The sequence below is a fragment of the Bison bison genome, unplaced genomic scaffold (genome assembly GCF_000754665.1).
Source record: "Bison bison bison isolate TAMUID 2011002044 unplaced genomic scaffold, Bison_UMD1.0 scf7180017864163, whole genome shotgun sequence".
Lineage (NCBI taxonomy): Eukaryota > Metazoa > Chordata > Mammalia > Artiodactyla > Bovidae > Bison > Bison bison.
This window is the reverse complement of record NW_011494735.1, coordinates 8,934,585-8,952,796: the sequence shown is the minus strand read 5'-3', so window position 1 is coordinate 8,952,796 and position 18,212 is coordinate 8,934,585. Positions and strand designations below refer to the sequence as shown.

The following is an 18,212-nucleotide window of genomic DNA, read 5'->3' as shown; positions in this document are numbered from 1 at the left end:
GGTGACTGCAGCCATGAAATTAAAAGATGCTTACTCCTTGGAAGAAAAGTTATGACCAACCTAGACAGCATATTAAAAAGCAGAGACATTACCACAAAGGTTCATCTAGTCAAGGCTATGGTTTTTCCAGTAGTCATGTATGGATGTGAGAGTTGGACTATAAAGAAAACTGAGCAGCAAAGAATTGATGCTTTTGAACTGTGGTGTTAGAGAAGACTTCTTGAGAGTTCCTTGAACTGTAAAGAGATCCAACCAGCCTATCTTAAAGGAAATCAGTCCTGAATATTCATTGGAAGGACTGATGCTGAAACTGAAACTCCAGTAGTTTGGCCACCTGATGCGAAGAATTAACTCATTTGAAAAGACCCTGATGCTGGGAAAGATTGAAGGCAGGAGGAGAAGGGGACGACAGAATATGAGATGGTTGGATGGCATCACCAACTCTATGAACATGAGTTTGAGTGAACTCCGGGAGTTAGCAATGGACTGGGAAGCCTGGCATGCTGCAGTCCATGGAGTCACAAAGATCGGACACGACTGAGCGACTGAACTGAACTAAGCCTAACTTTTTACATTTTAGATTACAGCTCAAGACAAAAATATAATCTACATACACAAACATACAAACAAAAGAATGGAATTTTTACCTTTTCTTTTTTTAGTTGCATTTTTGGTGGAGAAGTGAGCAGTGGGCCACAGGTCATAAGAACCTTGTAAGGATTTCAAACTAGAAGTACCCTTCAATGGGTGTTAGGATCTCAAGTGTTCGTACCTCTCAACCTGAAAATAAGGACAGACAGTATGTAAAGAGAGATAGTTGAAGTCTGCAATAGGTAAATAAAAGCTGAATTTTTCAATTGTCTGAATTAGGAATCCCTTGGTATTTCTACTTAGTATTAACAGATACTGACCATTTAAATTATCTACAACATTTAGCAATCAACTGAAATATGGAGGAGACATGTCATTATAATGAAGTCTAAGGAACCATATAAAGCAGATTAAAACAAACATTTCTTTTACTAAATAATGCCCCAGTGCTCTGTTCCGCCTCAGGCTTCCTGCTTCACACTCACTTCCTATAAAACAAACCAATAATTGAACTGCTGCTGCTGCTAAGTCGATTCAGTCGTGTCCGACTCTGTGCGACCCCATAGACGGCAGCCCACCAGGCTCCACCGTCCCTGGGATTCTCCAGGCAAGAACACTGGAGTGGGTTGCCATTTCCTTTTCCAATGCATGAAAGTGAAAAGTGAAAGCGAAGTCGATCAGTCGTGTCCGACTCCTAGCGACCGCATGGACTGCAGCCCACCAGGCCCCTCCGTACATGGGATTTTCCAGGCAAGAGTACTGGAGTGGGTTGCCATTGCCTTCTCCGAATAATTGAACTAGAACCCAATAAAGACAGCTCACCTGACCTATTTTCCAACTTCTTTCTCTGCCAGGAAGCCCATTACGAATGAGCTTTGGCAACAATGGCGCTAGGCTTAATAAGCACTGAGATGAAGAAAATTTGACACAGAACTCAGTGTTTATCAGCTCACATTATATTATTTCGGGTTCAATTCAATACATGTCACAAATACTTACTGAGAAGTTGTTATCCACAAACAGAATCAGAAAGAACTTATTATCAGTCTTCAAGAATTGACTACTAGGTGAGTAAGACAACCATACAAATTTAATACAAAACAAAAATATATTAATGACATGAGAGGTATGAAAAAAAAAAGGCACATCAAAGAAAGGATTGAATAAACCTGGTTGTGGAAATGTGGTCACTTCATGAGAGAGATAGCATTCAATAAATTCTCAAAGTCAATGAAACTATTCCTTTTTTCTCTTTTATTACAGTCAGTTTTTAAAAATGTTTTTTAAGAATGTACTACATATTCACGGTGGGAAAAAAATTGTTTTAATCCAAAAAGGTACAAGAAAGATAACAGAAATCACCTGCGGTCTTACCACCTAAAGATAACTTTCAAGTAATGGATAAGTTTCCTTCAGTAAATCCAGCAGAGAAGCTTTGAAAGCCTAATGTCAGACAGAGGAAATCAGGAACAGAAAGGACAGATGTGATAGCGCTACGCTGAAACTGAACTGGGTCATTGAACGTGAAAGCAACAAAAGTGATCCCAAGAGCGCTGAGTTGTGCTGAGGAGCTGGATGCATTGGCAGAAATCAGATGTATTTTGTGGGGAAGGTCCCGGCTTTGGTTTCCGGATGTGTTAGACTTCGTGTACGGGTTGAGATGTGTAGCTGTCTTGTAACACAAGTTGAGAGTACAAAATCTTAGAGCCAGAAGTACAGAAGGGGAGATCTTCATAGAAATGAGTGCTGAAGATGTGGAAATAATTACTGAGAGCAAGGACAGAAAACAGAAAGCCACATAGCTAAGAAGGCAGCCTTGGGGAAGACGTGGTAAGAGAATAAAAGTAGGAGGCGTCATCAGAAAAATGAAATAGAAGAGTTTGAGGATAACGCAGTGTCAAAGTCAAGAGGACATAATTTCAAGGAGAAAGGAAATAGTCAAAAGAAAAGTTGAAGTAAATGAGTAAAAATGGTAACAGATCAGATCAGATCAGATCAGTCGCTCAGTCGTGTCCAACTCTTTGCAACCCCATGAATCGCAGCACGCCAGGCCTCCCTGTCCATCACCAACTCCTGGAGTTCACTCAGACTCATATCCATCGAGTCAGTGATGCCATCCAGCCATCTCATCCTCTGTCGTCCCCTTCTCCTCTTGCCCCCAATCCCTCCCAGCATCAGAGTCTTTTCCAATGAGTCAACTCTTCACATGAGGTGGCCAAAGTATTGGAGTTTCAGCTTTAGCATCATTCCTTCCAAAGAAATCCCAGGGCTGATCTTCAGAATGGACTGGTTGGATCTCCTTGCAGTTCAAGGGACTCAAAGTCTTCTCCAACACCACAGTTCAAAAGCATCAATTTTTTGGCGCTCAGTTTTCTTCACAGTCCAACTCTCACATCCATACATGACCACTGGAAAATCCATAGCCTTGACTAGACAGACCTTTGTTGGCAAAGTAATGTCTCTGCTTTTCAATATGCTATCTAGGTTGGTCATAACTTTCCTTCCAAGGGGTAAGCATCTTTTAATTTCATGGCTGCACTCACCATCTGCAGTGATTCTGGAGCCCCCCAAAATAAAGTCTGACACTGTTTTCCTATCTATTTCCCATGAAGTGATGGGACCGGATGCCATGATCTTCGTTTTCTGAATGTTGAGCTTTAAGCCAACTTTTTCACTCTCCACTTTCACTTTCATCAAGAGGCTTTTTAGTTCCTCTTCACTTTCTGCCGTAAGGATGGTATCATCTGCATATCTGAGGTGATTGATAATTCTCCCGGCAATCTTGATTCCAGCTTGTGTTTCTTCCAGTCCAGCGTTTCTCATGATGTACTCTGCATATAAGTTAAATAAACAGGGTCACAGGGTTGGATAATTTTAAGTATCAGTAGAATGATTTGAGGATAGAAAATATATTACAAAAAGTGAGAGACTGGAGGATTAAGTGTAGGCAAAACTGTATGGTATCCTGAAGACAGGAAGCCTAAATTCAAGAATTTAGGGTTCTAATACAACATTTAGTAGCTATGCGACTTAGGTGTGTGCATGTGCTTAGTTGCTCAGTCACGTCTGACTCTTTGTGACCCTTTGGACTGTAGCCTGCCAGGCTCCTCTATCCATGGGATTTTTCAGGCAAGAATACTGGAGTAGGTTCTCATTTCCTCCTCCAGAGGATCTGATCTTTCTGACCCAGGGATCAAACCTGAGTCTCCTGTGTCTCCTGCATTGCAGGTGGATTCTTCACTGGCTGAGCCATCACGAAAGCCCCATGTGACTTAGGATAAGTTACTTAAAATACATCCACCTTGGTTTCCTTAACTGTAAATTAAAAATGATGATGATGATGATGATGACGACGATATCTGCTCCATCCCTACAAGATAAGAGGAACAAATTAGAAAAGTTATATGGAGACATACTATAATCCATAATGCAATATATAAATGTTATCTACTATGCTTCTTTCAAGTACTCTGGCAATTGTAAGAAAAGGGAAATATGGGACAGAAACAATATGTTATTGTTATAAGAGAGGTGCCTCAGCATATTTATAGGAAGAACTAGTACAGTAGTTCTACAGTGTCATCATCCTTTAATGAACCTTCATTTGAGAGACAGGGGTTGAAAGCACAGACTCTAGAGTCAAGACTGTGAATCCCAGCTCTGCTACTTTCATTTGTTTCCATATCTATAAAATGGGCATAATGATAGTACTGTGTTGTGAGGATTAATGTCTAAACACTCAGAACAGTTTCTGGCACATAATAAATGCTCAAAAATGTTCAGTTCAGTTGCTCAGTTGTGTCAGACTCTTTGTGACCCCATGGACTGCAGCACACCAGGCCTCCATGTCCATCACCAACTCCTGGAGTTTACTCAAACTCATGTCCATAGAGTCGGTGATGCCATCCAACCATCTCAAATTCTGTCATCCCCTTCTCCTCCTGCCTTCAATCTTTCCCAGCATCAGGGTCTTTTCAAATGAGTCAGTTATCCGTATCAGGTAGCCAAAATATTGGAGTTTCAAGTTCAACATCAGTCCTTCCAATGAACATTCAGGACTGATTTCCTTTAGGATGGACTAGTTGGATCTCTTTGCAATCCAAGGGACTCCCAATAGTCTTCTCCAACACCACAGTTCAAAAGCATCAATTCTTTGCTGCTCAGCTTTCTTTATAGTCCAACTCTCACATCCATACATGACCATTGGAAAAACCAAAGCCTTGACTAGATGGACCCTTGTGATAAAGTAATGTCTCTGCTTTTTAATATGCTGTCTAGGTTGGTCATAACTTTTCTTCCAAGGAGTAAGCGTCTTTTAATTTCATGGCTGCAGTCACCATCTGCAGTGATATTGGAGCCCCCCAAAATAAAGTCTGTCACTGTTTCCACGGTTTCCCCATCTTTTTGCCATGAAGTGATGGGACCAGATGCCATGATCTTAGTTTTCTGAATGTTGAGCTTTAAGCCAACTTTTTCACTCTCCTCTTTCACTTTCATCAAGAGGCTCTTTAGTTCTTCTTCACTTTCTGCCATAAGGGTGGTGTCATCTGCATCTGAGGATATTGATATTTCTCCCGGAAGTCTTGATTCCAGCTTGTGCTTCATTCAGCCCAGTGTTTCTCATGGTGTACTCTGCATATACGTTAAATAAACAGGTGACAACATACAGCTTTGATGTACTCCTTTTCCTATTTGGAACCACTCTGTTGTTCCACGTCCAGTTCTAACTGTTGCTTTTTGACCTGCATACAGAGTTCTCAAGAGGTAGGTCAGGTGTTCTGGTACTCCCATCTCTTTAAGAATTTTCCAGAGTTTGTTGTGATGCACACAGTCAAAGGCTTTGGCATAGTCAATAAAGCAGAAATAGATGTTTTTCTGGAACTCTTTTGCTTTTTCGATAATCCAACAGATGTTGGCAATTTGATCTGTGGTTCCTCTGCCTTTTCTAAATCCAGCTTGAACATCTGAAAGTTCATGGTTCACATGCTGTAGAAGCCTGGCTTGGAGAACTTTGAGCATTACTTTACTAGCGTGTGAGATGAGTGTAATTGTGCAGTAGTTTGAGCATTCTTTGGCATTGCTTTTCTTTGGGATTGGAATTAAAAATGATCTTTTCCAGTCCTGTGGCCACTTTTGAGTATTCCAAATTTGCTGGCATATTGAGTGAAGCACTTTCACAGCATCATCTTTCAGGATTTGAAATAGCTCAACTGGAATTCCATCACCTCCACTCTGGTGGCTCAGATGGTAAAGCGCGTCTACCTACAATGTGGGAGACGGGGGTTCAATCCCTGGGTCGGGAAGATCTCCTGGAGAAGGAAATGGCAACCAACTCCAATACTCTTGCCTGGAAAATCCCATGGATGGAGGAACCTGGTAGGCTACAGTCCATGGGGTCGCAAAGAGTCAAACACGACTGAGCAACTTTACATCACTTCCTAAGGCCCACTGGACTTTGCATTCTATGATGTCTGGTTCTAGGTGAGAGATCATACCATCGTGATTATCTGGGTTGTGAAGATCTTTTTTGTATAGTTCTTTGGTGTATTCTTGCCACCTCTTAGTATCTTCTGCTTCTGTTAGGTCCATACCATTTCTGTCCTTTATTGTGCTCATCTTTGCATGAAATGTTCCCTTGGTATCTCAAATTTTCTTGAAGAGATCTCCAGTCTTTCCCATTCTGTTGTTTTCCTCTATTTCTTTGCATTGATCGCTGAGGAAGGCTTTCGTATCTCTCCTTGCTATTCTTTGGAACTCTGCATTCAAATGAAGAATCTTTCCTTTTCTCTTTTGCTTCTCTCCTTTTCACAGTTATTTGTAAGGCCTCCTCAGACAGCCATTTTGCTTTTTTGCATTTCTTTTTCTTGGGGATGGTCTTGATCCCTGTCTCCTGTACAATGTCATGAACTTCCATCCATAGTTCATCAGGCACTCTGTCTATCAGATCTAATCCCTTGAATCTATTTCTCACTTCCACTGTACAATCCTAAGGGATTTGATTTAGGTCATACCTGAATGGTCTAGTGGTTTTCCCTATTTTCTTCAATTTAAGTCAGAATTTGGCAATAAGGAGTTCATGATCTGAGCCACAGTCAGCTCCTGGTCTTGTTTTTGCTGACTGTATAGAGCTTCACCATCTTTGGCTGCAAAGAATATAATCAATATGATTTTGGTATTGACCAGCTGGTGTTGTCCATGTGTCCACGAGTCTTCTCGTGTTTTTGGAAAAGGGTGTTTCTATGCCCAGTGCGTTCCCTTGGCAAAACTCTATTAGCCTTTTCCCTGCTTCATTCTGTACTCCAAGGCCAAATTTGCCTGTTACTCCAGGTATCTCTTGACTTCCTACTTTTGCATTCCAGTCACCTATAATGAAAAGGACATCATTTTGAGGTGTTAGTTCTAGAAAATCTTGTAGGTCTTCATAGAACCGTTCAATGTCAGCTTCTTCAGCGTTACTGGTCGGGGCATAGACTTGGATTACTGTGATATTGAATGGTTTGCCTTGGAAACGTTGAAAATGTTGGCAGTTAGTAAAAACATTGTCTTTTGCAAGCACATATGTCTAACTCTTTGCAACCCCATGGACTATAGCCTGTGGACTCTAGGCTCCTCTGTTCATGGAATTCTCCAGGCAAGAATACTGGCATGGGTTGCCATTCTCTTCTCCAGGGGATCTTCGCAACCCAGGGATTGAACCTGGGTCTCCCACATTCTAGGCAGATTCTTTACCATCTGAGCCACCAGGGAAGCCCATATGCAAGCACACATACTTTAAAATAATGACTGTTCTTTTTCAATATTTTGATAACTGGCATCTTATATTAGTTTGAGATGAGAAACTGTCCGTTCCTTTATAGGTGGGGGAACCAGAATATGGAATGGTCAAATTTCATATCCCTCTCAGATCTTCTTCTGGTGGAGTCCAAGTAGTTCCTTATTCGTTATGAAATAATATGTCTACAAAATGGAAAGACTTTTACAGTCCTAGGCATTTGAACTACCATGAAGGGCCAGTGTTACTAGATAAACTGTAGATAAGGTATAGATATTAGATAAGCTGTAGATAAACTTCATGTGATAAAAATTTGACTATGAAGTATTCACAAAATGAGTTTACAAATGAAAAAGGCAAAGATAGTAGCAAGATAACAGACTGTGTTTTGAAGTTCTTTAGGATGACACAGTGGAATATACTGAACACAATATAGGCTTTGGAGCCACGTGGACCAGGATTAGTATTGAACGTCCATAGTCAGTAGGTGACCCACACAGCTAATGTAAGAATCCATGCAATGATTCACTTATTGAATTGTAACTACAGGGTGGTACTAGGCACCGGGATACACTGAAATAGAACAGGAATCCTAGCCTGACATTTTGAACAAGTAAATTATAAACGTGATGCAAAAATGACTCAAGATACTTTATATATGAAATGCCTGATGCAGTGTTTTGCACGGGGCAGGTCACGAAATAAATGTAGCTGTTATATGGTTCCATGAATTTTATTCTACTTTTCTGTCCATTCTCTTCTCCCAGGTTTTGTTTTTCACTGTTGTCCCACTGAGGGTAACCTAGTTTATATTCAGTACATACTTAACCATCAGTAATGAAACCTAAATACAGAGCACTTATTGTATGTCAAACATAAGGATTAACTCAGTTCTCACAACAAGCCTTTGAGGTAGGTACTATTAGCATACACCGTTTTACTGATGAGTAAACAGGGGCATCCCAGGCGGCTGACTGGTAAAGAATCCGCCTGCCAATGCAGGAGAGGCGGATTCTGTCCCGCGGCGGGGAAGATCCTCTGGAATATGGAATGGAAACCTACTCCAGTATTCTTGTCTGGAAAATCCCATGGACAGAGAAGAGTCCATGGGGGTGAAAAGAGTCGGACACTACTGAGCGAGAAAAGTCAAATCGTACTGAAGCACAGATAAGATTATGTAACGTGCCTGAAACTGAGGTTAACAATCAGTGAGCGGGGTAACGGGTGTGGGGCGACCTGGGATCCAAATCTATGCAGCTTGAGCCTGTACTATCTCTATGCAGTATTTTAAACTAATCGGTGAATGAATAAACCAAGTAACAGTATCACACGAAGTAAACAGTATCTTCACGAATGACAAAAATACTGGTACGTTTAAACTGACAAAAAATTTTCAGCGCTCGTCGGGGGATGCTCACGCGGGGAACGTGTGGGATCATAAAAGAAAAATTAAACAACTGACTCACACGTGGTTTGGACCACGACACGCGGCTCTCCGGGACTCCGTTCTCTAACCTACCAACTACCTCCTTAAGTCTTTATGGAACATGCTAACCAAACCCGGCCCCGTTTGGGGGTGTGGAGGGGGTGGTTACGGATCTCCGCCCCGGCGCAGAAGGCACACCAGACTTCACGACCGGGAAATGTTCCGGCCGGACCCCCATCCCGGCATGCACCAGAGGTCCCGGCGACCACGCCTCCCGGCGAGCGCCCGGTGCGCGTGTGCGTACCGTCGCCCGGAAGCGTCGCCTGCACACTGCATGCTGGGAGTCGTAGGCTCCCGGTCCGGGCCCTCGGGCCGTCTTCAGCCCTGTCCATGAGGCTGCTGGCTTTGGTCCGCGCGGCACCGACGCGGGGAGCGCGCTTCGCGCTGACTCAGCGGCGACGGCCGTGGCGGCGTTAGCCGGCCCTCACGCTCTTATCCTTCCTGGGGCGCCAACCCCGCCCGCCAGCTTGCTAGCTTGCCTGCTCGGCGCCACGCAAGAAAAGGCGCCAGGAGACGCAGAGCTGCGAGAGGTGTGCGGCCCCGGCCACCTCCGTCTCCAGCGTTAGCGCCGCGGCCGTGGCGGAGGACGACGGTGACGAGGACCAGGGCCGCTCTTCTCGCTCCCTGCTTGCGGCGCGGCTCCACTGACCGGCCCTCGGGAGTGCAGGCGGGCAGGCGGGATGGAGTGATAGGGAAGGTGATTCGGGGCTTGGGGCGGGACTCGGACCCAGGTCGGTCCACGCGAAGCTGCGGGAAAGTTGGCCGGGAGGACTGGCCCGGGAAGCCCCCATGCTGGAGAGAGGTGCGGGCCGGGGGCTCTCCATGGCGGTGCGTCCCGAGGCTGGGCTGCCTGGGTGGGGGTAGTATGAGCTGCGGCGGAGTGCGTCCCCAGTGCGTGGCCGCTCATTGCCCGGTGTTTCGTCACTCCAGTTGCCACGAGGCTTCTTTTAGGGGAGGGATCCGGGGGAAGGAAAGGTGCAAGGCCGGCGGAGGAGGGCCCCCATCGCCTGTGGCTCCCACATAGTAAAAGTGGCTTAAGCCCATTTGTAATAGTTGCAGCGTATCTCAGCAGTTTCAACTGCAGAGACCTCAAACTTGATCCCCACCCCCAACCCGTCCCAGGACAAAAAAGAAAAAAAGTATTATTTCTGTGTAGTAATTTGCCAGCACGGACACGCCATTTTTGCTCTTCCCTTCCTCACAATTCTGCAAGAGTAGAGAAATATGATGTTTCCTTGTAACCAGGGAAAAAAATTACTTTTTGAAAGTGCTAATTAGTTGTTACTGGGGGAAGTTACGTTTGATTAAAGCGACTTGTCAGCGTGATGGTAAAAGGCTGGAAAGATTCAGCCTTGGAACTGAAGAACAGTGTTCTGTAAGTGTAGTGGAATTTTTCCAGGTTGTTTTGATTCTTGATTTAATGGGTATCCATAGTAAAGTTAGGGCTTAATATTTTAAGTATTTTGCTTGCCTTCCCCCAGAACATTTCCTAGATGCGTGATTGAAGGGTTTATCATATTGTAACAAATGTTTAAGCCAGCACCTCTATACCATGTTAGATATGTGTTCATGCACAACCTTTTGCTAGGAAAATTGTCACTTTTTTGCACAGGTTACAACTTTTCAGGTTTTTTGCGTACATGTGGGTGATTTACCATTGCACATTATTATCCAAGTGCCTTCTCCGTGGGAGATTCTTTTCTACTGACAACTGTAACAAGTTCGTTTCCTTAGATTTTATTTGCAATGTTTTTTCCTTAGTACCGCTTGCTGTTTGCCTTGATAGAATCAAAGTGACCAAGTTTATGAAATTTTCCCTAAAGCCATGCCATATTCAAGAAATCTTTTACCGAATTTCTCGATCTGGGATTCATAGAAATTCAGATCGTCTTTTCTTTTCTGTGTGTGCATTTTTCAGGGGAATTGTCATCAAATTTTTAACAATGCCTTTGTTTTTCCATCTGTTCAAAATGCCAGGTTTGTAGTGTGATACGATAAATCAAGAATGCTCCAAGTAGTTCCATTCTCCCATGTGCCTAGCTCTGAATTATGAATTGCAGGCCTACTATGTGCCAGTCATGCTTTACATACCTTGTCTCATTGAAGTCTTTACTGCTTTATGAGGCAGGTGCTCTTTTTTTCCTGTTTCACAGAAAGGGCTCTCTCAGTTTTTGTAGTTGTCCACATGGCCCCAGTTTGAAAATAAGGTTAGAGTGCCAATCCAAATCTTTGCAAATCCAAAATCTGTTATATTATGTCCTAGGAACATAGTGACAAATATTCAGTCACTCCTTCTGTTTAAGGTTAATGAGAGAAAAGTAGCAAGCAGACAGTGACAACCTATCAGCACTTGGAGGGGCATCTCATCCAGCTTGGGAAAGTTGAACAGTAGGGGTCAAAGAAGTGTTCTTGAAAGAGGTGACCTCTAAGCTGAGTTCTGAAGGACAAGCAGGGGTTAACCAAGTAAGGAGCAACGTGTGCAAAGAAGATGAAAGGCAGACTACCACTTGTCTTGCGCGGTTAGAGTACAGAATGGTTACAGTCATTGAAAAGTGTTTGGATCTTAATCCTGAGGGCAGTAGGGATTTACACTGCCTTGATGTAATCTGCAAGTATGACCTTAACTATAAGAGAAGGAGCTGAGCTTTCTTCTCCAAGGCTCTCAGAACACATCCTGATTTATCATTGATTTGGGCAGAACCAGGGGGAGACAGAAAAGCATGTTGTAGTAAGAATCGTTTAACCTGGATCCAATCCTGGCCTCACCATTCCCAAGAAAGGCTGTGGCCCCTTCCTCATCACCCCCTGCGCCCCCCACCCCCAGGTTCTTGCTTTTTAAGAGTAGTAAGACCAGCCCTCCTTACCTCAGGTAGAGCTTGTTCTTTATTTCTGCAAATAAATACACATTTTATCAGAAACCAAGTTGCCTTTGGGGCTGATCATGTTCTTACTTGAAAATGTTAGACTCTAAATTGTGAAAAAGTGCAGTGCTTTCCAGAGACTAAAAAAAGTTCTTAAATAAGAGCAGTCAGTGTTAAATCATCAGCAACATAATCTGAATTTGTATTTTTTTTTTAACTTAATGTGGTTGCACAGTTGCACTTTATTGTAGATAATAACAATGGAAATTAGATGCTTCTATTTCAAGTAAAAATAATTACTTTCTATACTTTATTGATGATCTTGAAGAAAAGAAATTTGAGAACCTTAATGGCATACCTTAAAAATTACACATTAGTGGAGTATTTAGCAGACCCACTCTTCTGAGACAGGCTCCTATACTTGTAATTTGGATTGTTTCAAAGGAAGTTCTTTGAACTCTTATTAAATGTCTTTGTATAATGTTATCTGCTTGTAATGGTATTCAGGATAAGCATCTATTTTGCTTACCAAGTGTTTTTTTCTTTCAACTTTGTGTGTGTGTACAGATGTTTGCGGATTCTTCTGTGGAATTAGAGGGCACGCCTATTGTAATCAGAAAACTCCAAGTATAGCAGCAGGAATGGATGAACAGGCTCTCTTAGGTCTAAATCCAAATGCTGATTCAGACTTCAGACAAAGGGTAAGTCATGTCCACTTAATCATTTTTTAAATCATGTTACATAAACATTTTCATTAAAGGGCTTGAATCAAAAATACACATCTGATGAAGGTTTAATTTGGATGGAAATGAACAGAGAAACAAATCTGAGGTATTTCACTATATTCTGAATACGGAAACAGTGAATGATTGTGATTTATTTTCTCTGTAGTTGGCTTAACGATGGCATTAAAATCTCTTGTAATTTAAGGCAAGTCTTTATGTCACATCATTATAATTATTTGAAAGTTATGCAAAGTATTGTTCAAGGGACTTTGCCATAGTAGCAGGCGTATATATGATATTTTTCCATTGCTTGGTTTAGTCTAAACAAGTTGCTTAACCCTCATGTTAGTGGTAGTTAACATTCGTGTTGCTTCTATCAGGCAGACATGTAAATAAGCAGGTATTATATACCATGTCTCAGGTTACATAAAATGATTACATGACAAAAGAATCCATTATGAGGTACTGGGATATTTGGGTAAGTATAAACAGTTAAACATATTGTAGCATACACTTGTAATCATGGCTGAATGATAAAAGAAGAATCTAAAGAACAAACATGTAATTAAATTTTTTAAAGATGTGTGGGTGGTTTGAAGTATGAAGTAAATGAAGAGTCATTTTCTTTCTGCTCTCATAACAAAGGATATTTTTTTAATAAATGAGCTAAATGAAGTTAACAATTTACAAAATATAAAAAATTTTACAAAATATAGAAGTCAACAATTTTACAGAATTTTTTTAAATAGTAAAAAAAAAAAACTGCAGGGATTTCCAGGATAGTACTGTGTACTTGTCTCTGCTGTTAAAAGAAGTAACCAGCCTTCCAGATGGAGGTAAATGACAAGAATTGAGATTTAAATAGCTTATTATAAGATACCTATCAAACCGGTTAGGACATGAAAAGTCATTAAAAGTCTTATGTCTTGTGTATATGGACAAATATTTCTTTTCATCGGAGCTTTAGCTACCTACCTTCAAATCCTTAGTCATGAACATAGTTGAAGCATAATAAATCTGTACCTTTCGTTTAGCTTGGTGTTACATAGCTTTTGACTATTTGTTTAGTTATTAAATAAGCTTCTCTGTTATTTTTTATGTTCCTTTTTTGAAATCCTTTGTTTTATAATTAAATTCCACCATCAGAACTTTTTTTTTTTTAATGTGCCATGATTTTCTTTTTCAGAAAGTAAAACTAGTACATTGACAGTGGTTTTAATATTATAGAAGTTAGGCTTTTCAGCAATAAAAATGGGTTCTGTCAGTCATAGGCGTATGTTAGACATCCTGATCCAGGCCTAATTTGATACTCCATTAAGCCAACCCAAGTAATAATTAGAATGAAAAATAAGGAATTGTAAGGAAAAGTAAGTTCTGATAGTCCTGATGCTGAAATTGAGGAGTAGTAGGAACTTAATTCAGTTTTGTAATAAGATAAATGACTACCAACCCTGATTCCCAGTTGTCTGTCTATAGTTCTCTGTTTTCTACCTGGGCACTAAGTAACTGAACTGACTCTGTTGCCACTTAGAGACAGTAGAGCATTAGAAAAGTATGAGATAGAAGAACTGGGCGATGAAAACTGACTTGTTCATCATTACTACAGTGTTGTTGTTTTTTTTTAAATGCTAGTATCACATGGATTCAGACTGCAAAGAATAGTTAAAACTGAAAAATTTCAAGTTATTATCACTTAAAAAAATAGAATTTCTGTCTTTGGCTTGAAACTTAGTGACAATTCTAGCAGCTGAATCACACCTCCCCCACCTGTTTTGGTAAGTGAACTATTAGATGGTAACACAGTCTGCAAGACTGACTTCAAACTTGGCCCCGCCCTGGCCCCTGAGATACTCCTAAAGGAAACTTGAGGCTTTATGGAATCAGTATTGTTAGACACCTGAACTAGATTTTTTTCTGCTGCTTGAGCTCCTATATTCTTAATTCTAAAGGCAGCCATTATTTACACTTAAGATAGTATTTGGTGATCTTCATCTACTCGCTTCTTTTACCTATTCCTCTCTCAGTGGGAACAGCCATTGAGGCAGCATATAAAAACTCATTTCCTCATGCATACAATTGCATAACACAGGAAACCATCACCTAACTACACACGCATCAATCACTCAGTCATGTCCAACTCTTTGCAGCCCCACGGACAGTAACATGCCAGGCTCCATGGTTCATGGAGTTTTCCAGGCAAGGATACTGGAGTGGGTTGCCATTTCAGTAGCTTTCCATTATTATTGCAGGTTTTAAAATATATGTATATTTATAAAATAAATAAATATTTATTTGGCTGCCTTGGGTCTAAGTTGTGGCAAGCAGAATCTTTTGTTGAGTTGTGTGAGATCTTTCATTGTGGCTCAAGGACTCTAACTTATTTTTTTTAACCTCTAACCCAGAAGAAAAAATAATTTAATATCGTGACCCAGTATATGTGTATGTATATGTATGTTTATACACATATGGATATATGACATGTACACACATAAGTAAAACAAGTCATACAAAATAATCGTTATTCTTGCTAGGTGCAGTGCACTCTTAATATCTCTATTCTGTTTCATTTTTTAAATTGCTGATCAAGACTGATAACATTGTTTTCACATTGATGAGGCACAAACCACATTTTAAAAAAATATATTGGCTAATTGAAATTAGGTTCCTCAACTCATTTCAAGGTATGTGCTTAATTGCTTCAGACTCATTTAGCAATGTTTCTAGAGATTATGTGTTATTTTCTTGACTGAGATATTTTTTGCAAGTTACTGAGGTTACTGTTTGTTGTTATATGTGAAACTGGCATCTGTCATTGATCTCCATTGCAGCATACAAATGAAAGAGTATGAGTCACCCCTATTTTCCCAGCAGTGGTAGATAGGCTATGGACTTGGTGCTGCATCTGTTCTAGAGGATACTTGCTCCTATAACAAACCCAGAATTCATGAATACAGGGATGAGAAACGCATTTCCTAAAGCTTTGACTTTTTCAGTTATTTGGTACTTCCTAAAATTCATATCAAGCAGTTGAACTCTGATTTTAATCTCACCATTTAGGAAACTTACTGATGCAGTTGAAAAATGGAAATAATTCTCTTTTTCTGTCAAATGGTAGATCAAATGATAATACAGAATATGTTTCATCCTTTATAGTCACTTCTTTAATAGCACGTTTGCTATTAAATAGGAAAAGTATTCTTTATATCCCATTTTATAATTGCATGTACCTCAGGAGTATAGCACTTGACAGAGCACTGGAGTGTTTTCTCTTGATTCTTCTAATAACCCAGTGAGGTCTGCAGGGCATTTTTGTGTTGTTTCCTTTCCCATAAGGAAACAAGTTAGAAGTATCCAACTGATGGAATTTGTTTTTTACTTAACCTTTTTCCTAAGAATAATCATTCAGTTGCACCTACTCAGAAGCCTGAATTCAATGTTTAGCTGTTATTTTTAGCCACTGTAGTTGGTTTGCTACTCTCAGTAAACTTTGTTGAGTATTGGCAGAGAATTGAGATTGACTATTCCAAATGCATATTCTGCTTTGCAATTACACAGGCCTTGGCCTATTTTGAACAGTTAAAGATTTCCCCAGATGCCTGGCAGGTGTGTGCAGAAGCTCTGGCTCAGAGGACATACAGGTAATTAAAGCAAAATTTGCATAACTTGTAGAAGACTTTAAATTTTTATGAACTTGGCAAGATTGTTTTATTTATCTGTTTGAAAAAGGCTTTCATAAAAACATTTTATGACTTAGTTTTAAAAAACTATTCCATGTAGAATGAGGAAAATAGTAAACTAAAAATTTTGGCCAATTCTGAATTCACTTTTTATTAAAACTATCCCTTCTTTGCCTTATTCTGAGTACCTGACAGCAGATTCCAGCTGGCATCTAGTACAGTAGAAATTTCCGTATTTTCTTATGATGAGGAGGGATGGTTGGTTTTCTAAAAACTTGGTAAAGAAGGTAATCAGAAATTATCTGGCTTAATTTTTAATTTAAGTGCATAACCATTCAGTTACTAATCTTTTGATGTTGGACCAACAAATTTTCTTTGTGTATGTGCCACAATCACTTTGTGATTCTTAATGTTGAAAATATTGATTCCCCCATAATTGATCCTCTCCAATTTCTGTTTTGGGTCCCTGTAGTGGATTGAGGAACAGTGAATGTGGCTTTCTAAACCTTTTATTTATTTGTTCCCACATCTCCAAGTCTTCTGGTTATCTGGTCCACAATACACATGTACAAGGTTTTTTTTCTCCCATGCAAAGTGACTTTCTATGAACTCTTTCTAAAGCATTCAACTTAATTTTTACAAAAATAGAAACTCATCATACTCACTGCATTATTTTATATAGTAGTTAATTAAGTTACTTAAATATAGAAGAAGTACAGTGCACCTAGTGAGACTGGGGAAAGCACACTGACTAGTTGTAAACAAACAACTCTGCTAGTAGGAGTATAAATAAGTTTCTAGGGGTCAGTGAGAATTCCTACCTAGATTTCTTGCATGCTGGGAGTATCAGTCACTACATTTTATAGCTGAAAGCAAGTGTTCCAGTTTAGTGAAAGTTAATTTTGAAGAACATCTATATGTCTTAGAGTAAATGAAGGCTGGCTTTTAATTAAGGGCTCCCTGTAGTTTATATTTTGAGTGAAAAATTTCAGTCTTATATAATTCAAGCTTCAGTGCAATCCATGATAAGAATAGAAACCCTAAGGTCTTAGAAAAGATGCTAATTAAATGTAACTTTTAACAAAACTTTTAAAAATTAGGTTTTATTTTCTTAAGTGTGAATTTTTTTTGGTGGAGGGGTTAAGGGATGTAATCAGAATGAAGACAATACCTCCATTCTTACATTGACTATAGTTAGCTGTGTATATGAAAGATTGTTCCTTGACCATGCCTGACTCAAACCAACTGTCTAAAAAGAACATTGTTGTTCATTAAAGGGACTTGGTCAGAGCTTGTAGCTAGCTCACTGTATCTCTGTTGTCACTCCTAGGGAGACAGTTAGAAGTAGACAGCGGATGGATATTGATTTTTACTCCCCCCACCCCTTTTTAAGGTCATATATTTGTTTTTACTTTCTTTTTTTTTTCTTTAAATGTAAGCCTTGCCATGCAGTATGCAGAATCTTAATTTCCTAACCAGGGACTAAACCCATACCCCATACAGTGGAAGTGTAGACTCCTATCCACTGGACCACCAGGGAATCCCTAAGGCAATATATTTGTAACCTGGTTTTCTATATGCATTTCGGGGCTGGACTGCCAGTCTAGGAGACTTCTCTTGTTTAAGTATGACTTTGATGACCGTCTCTGGCTTGACTTAGCCTCTGGCTGTTCTACCATTTGTCGTTTTACATCTGTCCTTTCTGTTATAAAATGTAAGAATTGCTTTGGGAATCCTAACATCTCGAATTGGGGGGAGTGCTCTCTATTTGCAAAGGACTGTATGTATTTAAAGTGAATCTTAATTTGGGATTATTCTGTTATTCTGTTTGGAAATTGATTATTCAATTTCCATTGAATATTATATGAAGTTCTCTTAGCTTACAAATGGATGTGAATGTAACACTTGAGAGCAATAAGCCAAAGGTCTGGTTTGAGACACTTTCAACTGAGTTACTCATTATTATTTACCTTTGATTTGTTTTCCCCAATTCATATTCTCCTTATCTAATTTTTCTTTTTTTTTCTTTTTCAGTGATGATCATATTAAGTTTTTCTGCTTCCAAGTACTGGAACATCAAGTTAAATACAAGTACGGCTT

General features: G+C 40.1%; 1 protein-coding gene across 2 annotated transcripts in view; it reads left to right on the top strand.

The window, feature by feature from the left end:
- XPOT (exportin, tRNA) overlaps positions 1-18,212 on the top strand; it is a 92,244-nt gene that overhangs the window by 42,438 nt on the left and 31,594 nt on the right. The window contains exons 1-4 of one of the 2 annotated variants that reach the window (XM_010841587.1): positions 9,130-9,546; positions 12,278-12,411; positions 15,991-16,073; positions 18,147-18,203. In XM_010841587.1, the coding sequence (XP_010839889.1) occupies positions 12,352-12,411; positions 15,991-16,073; positions 18,147-18,203 (200 nt within the window). In that variant the 5' untranslated portion in view covers positions 9,130-9,546; positions 12,278-12,351. Of the gene's footprint in view, positions 1-9,129; positions 9,547-12,277; positions 12,412-15,990; positions 16,074-18,146; positions 18,204-18,212 lie in introns of those variants that run through there. The other variant, XM_010841588.1, reaches the window with a different exon arrangement.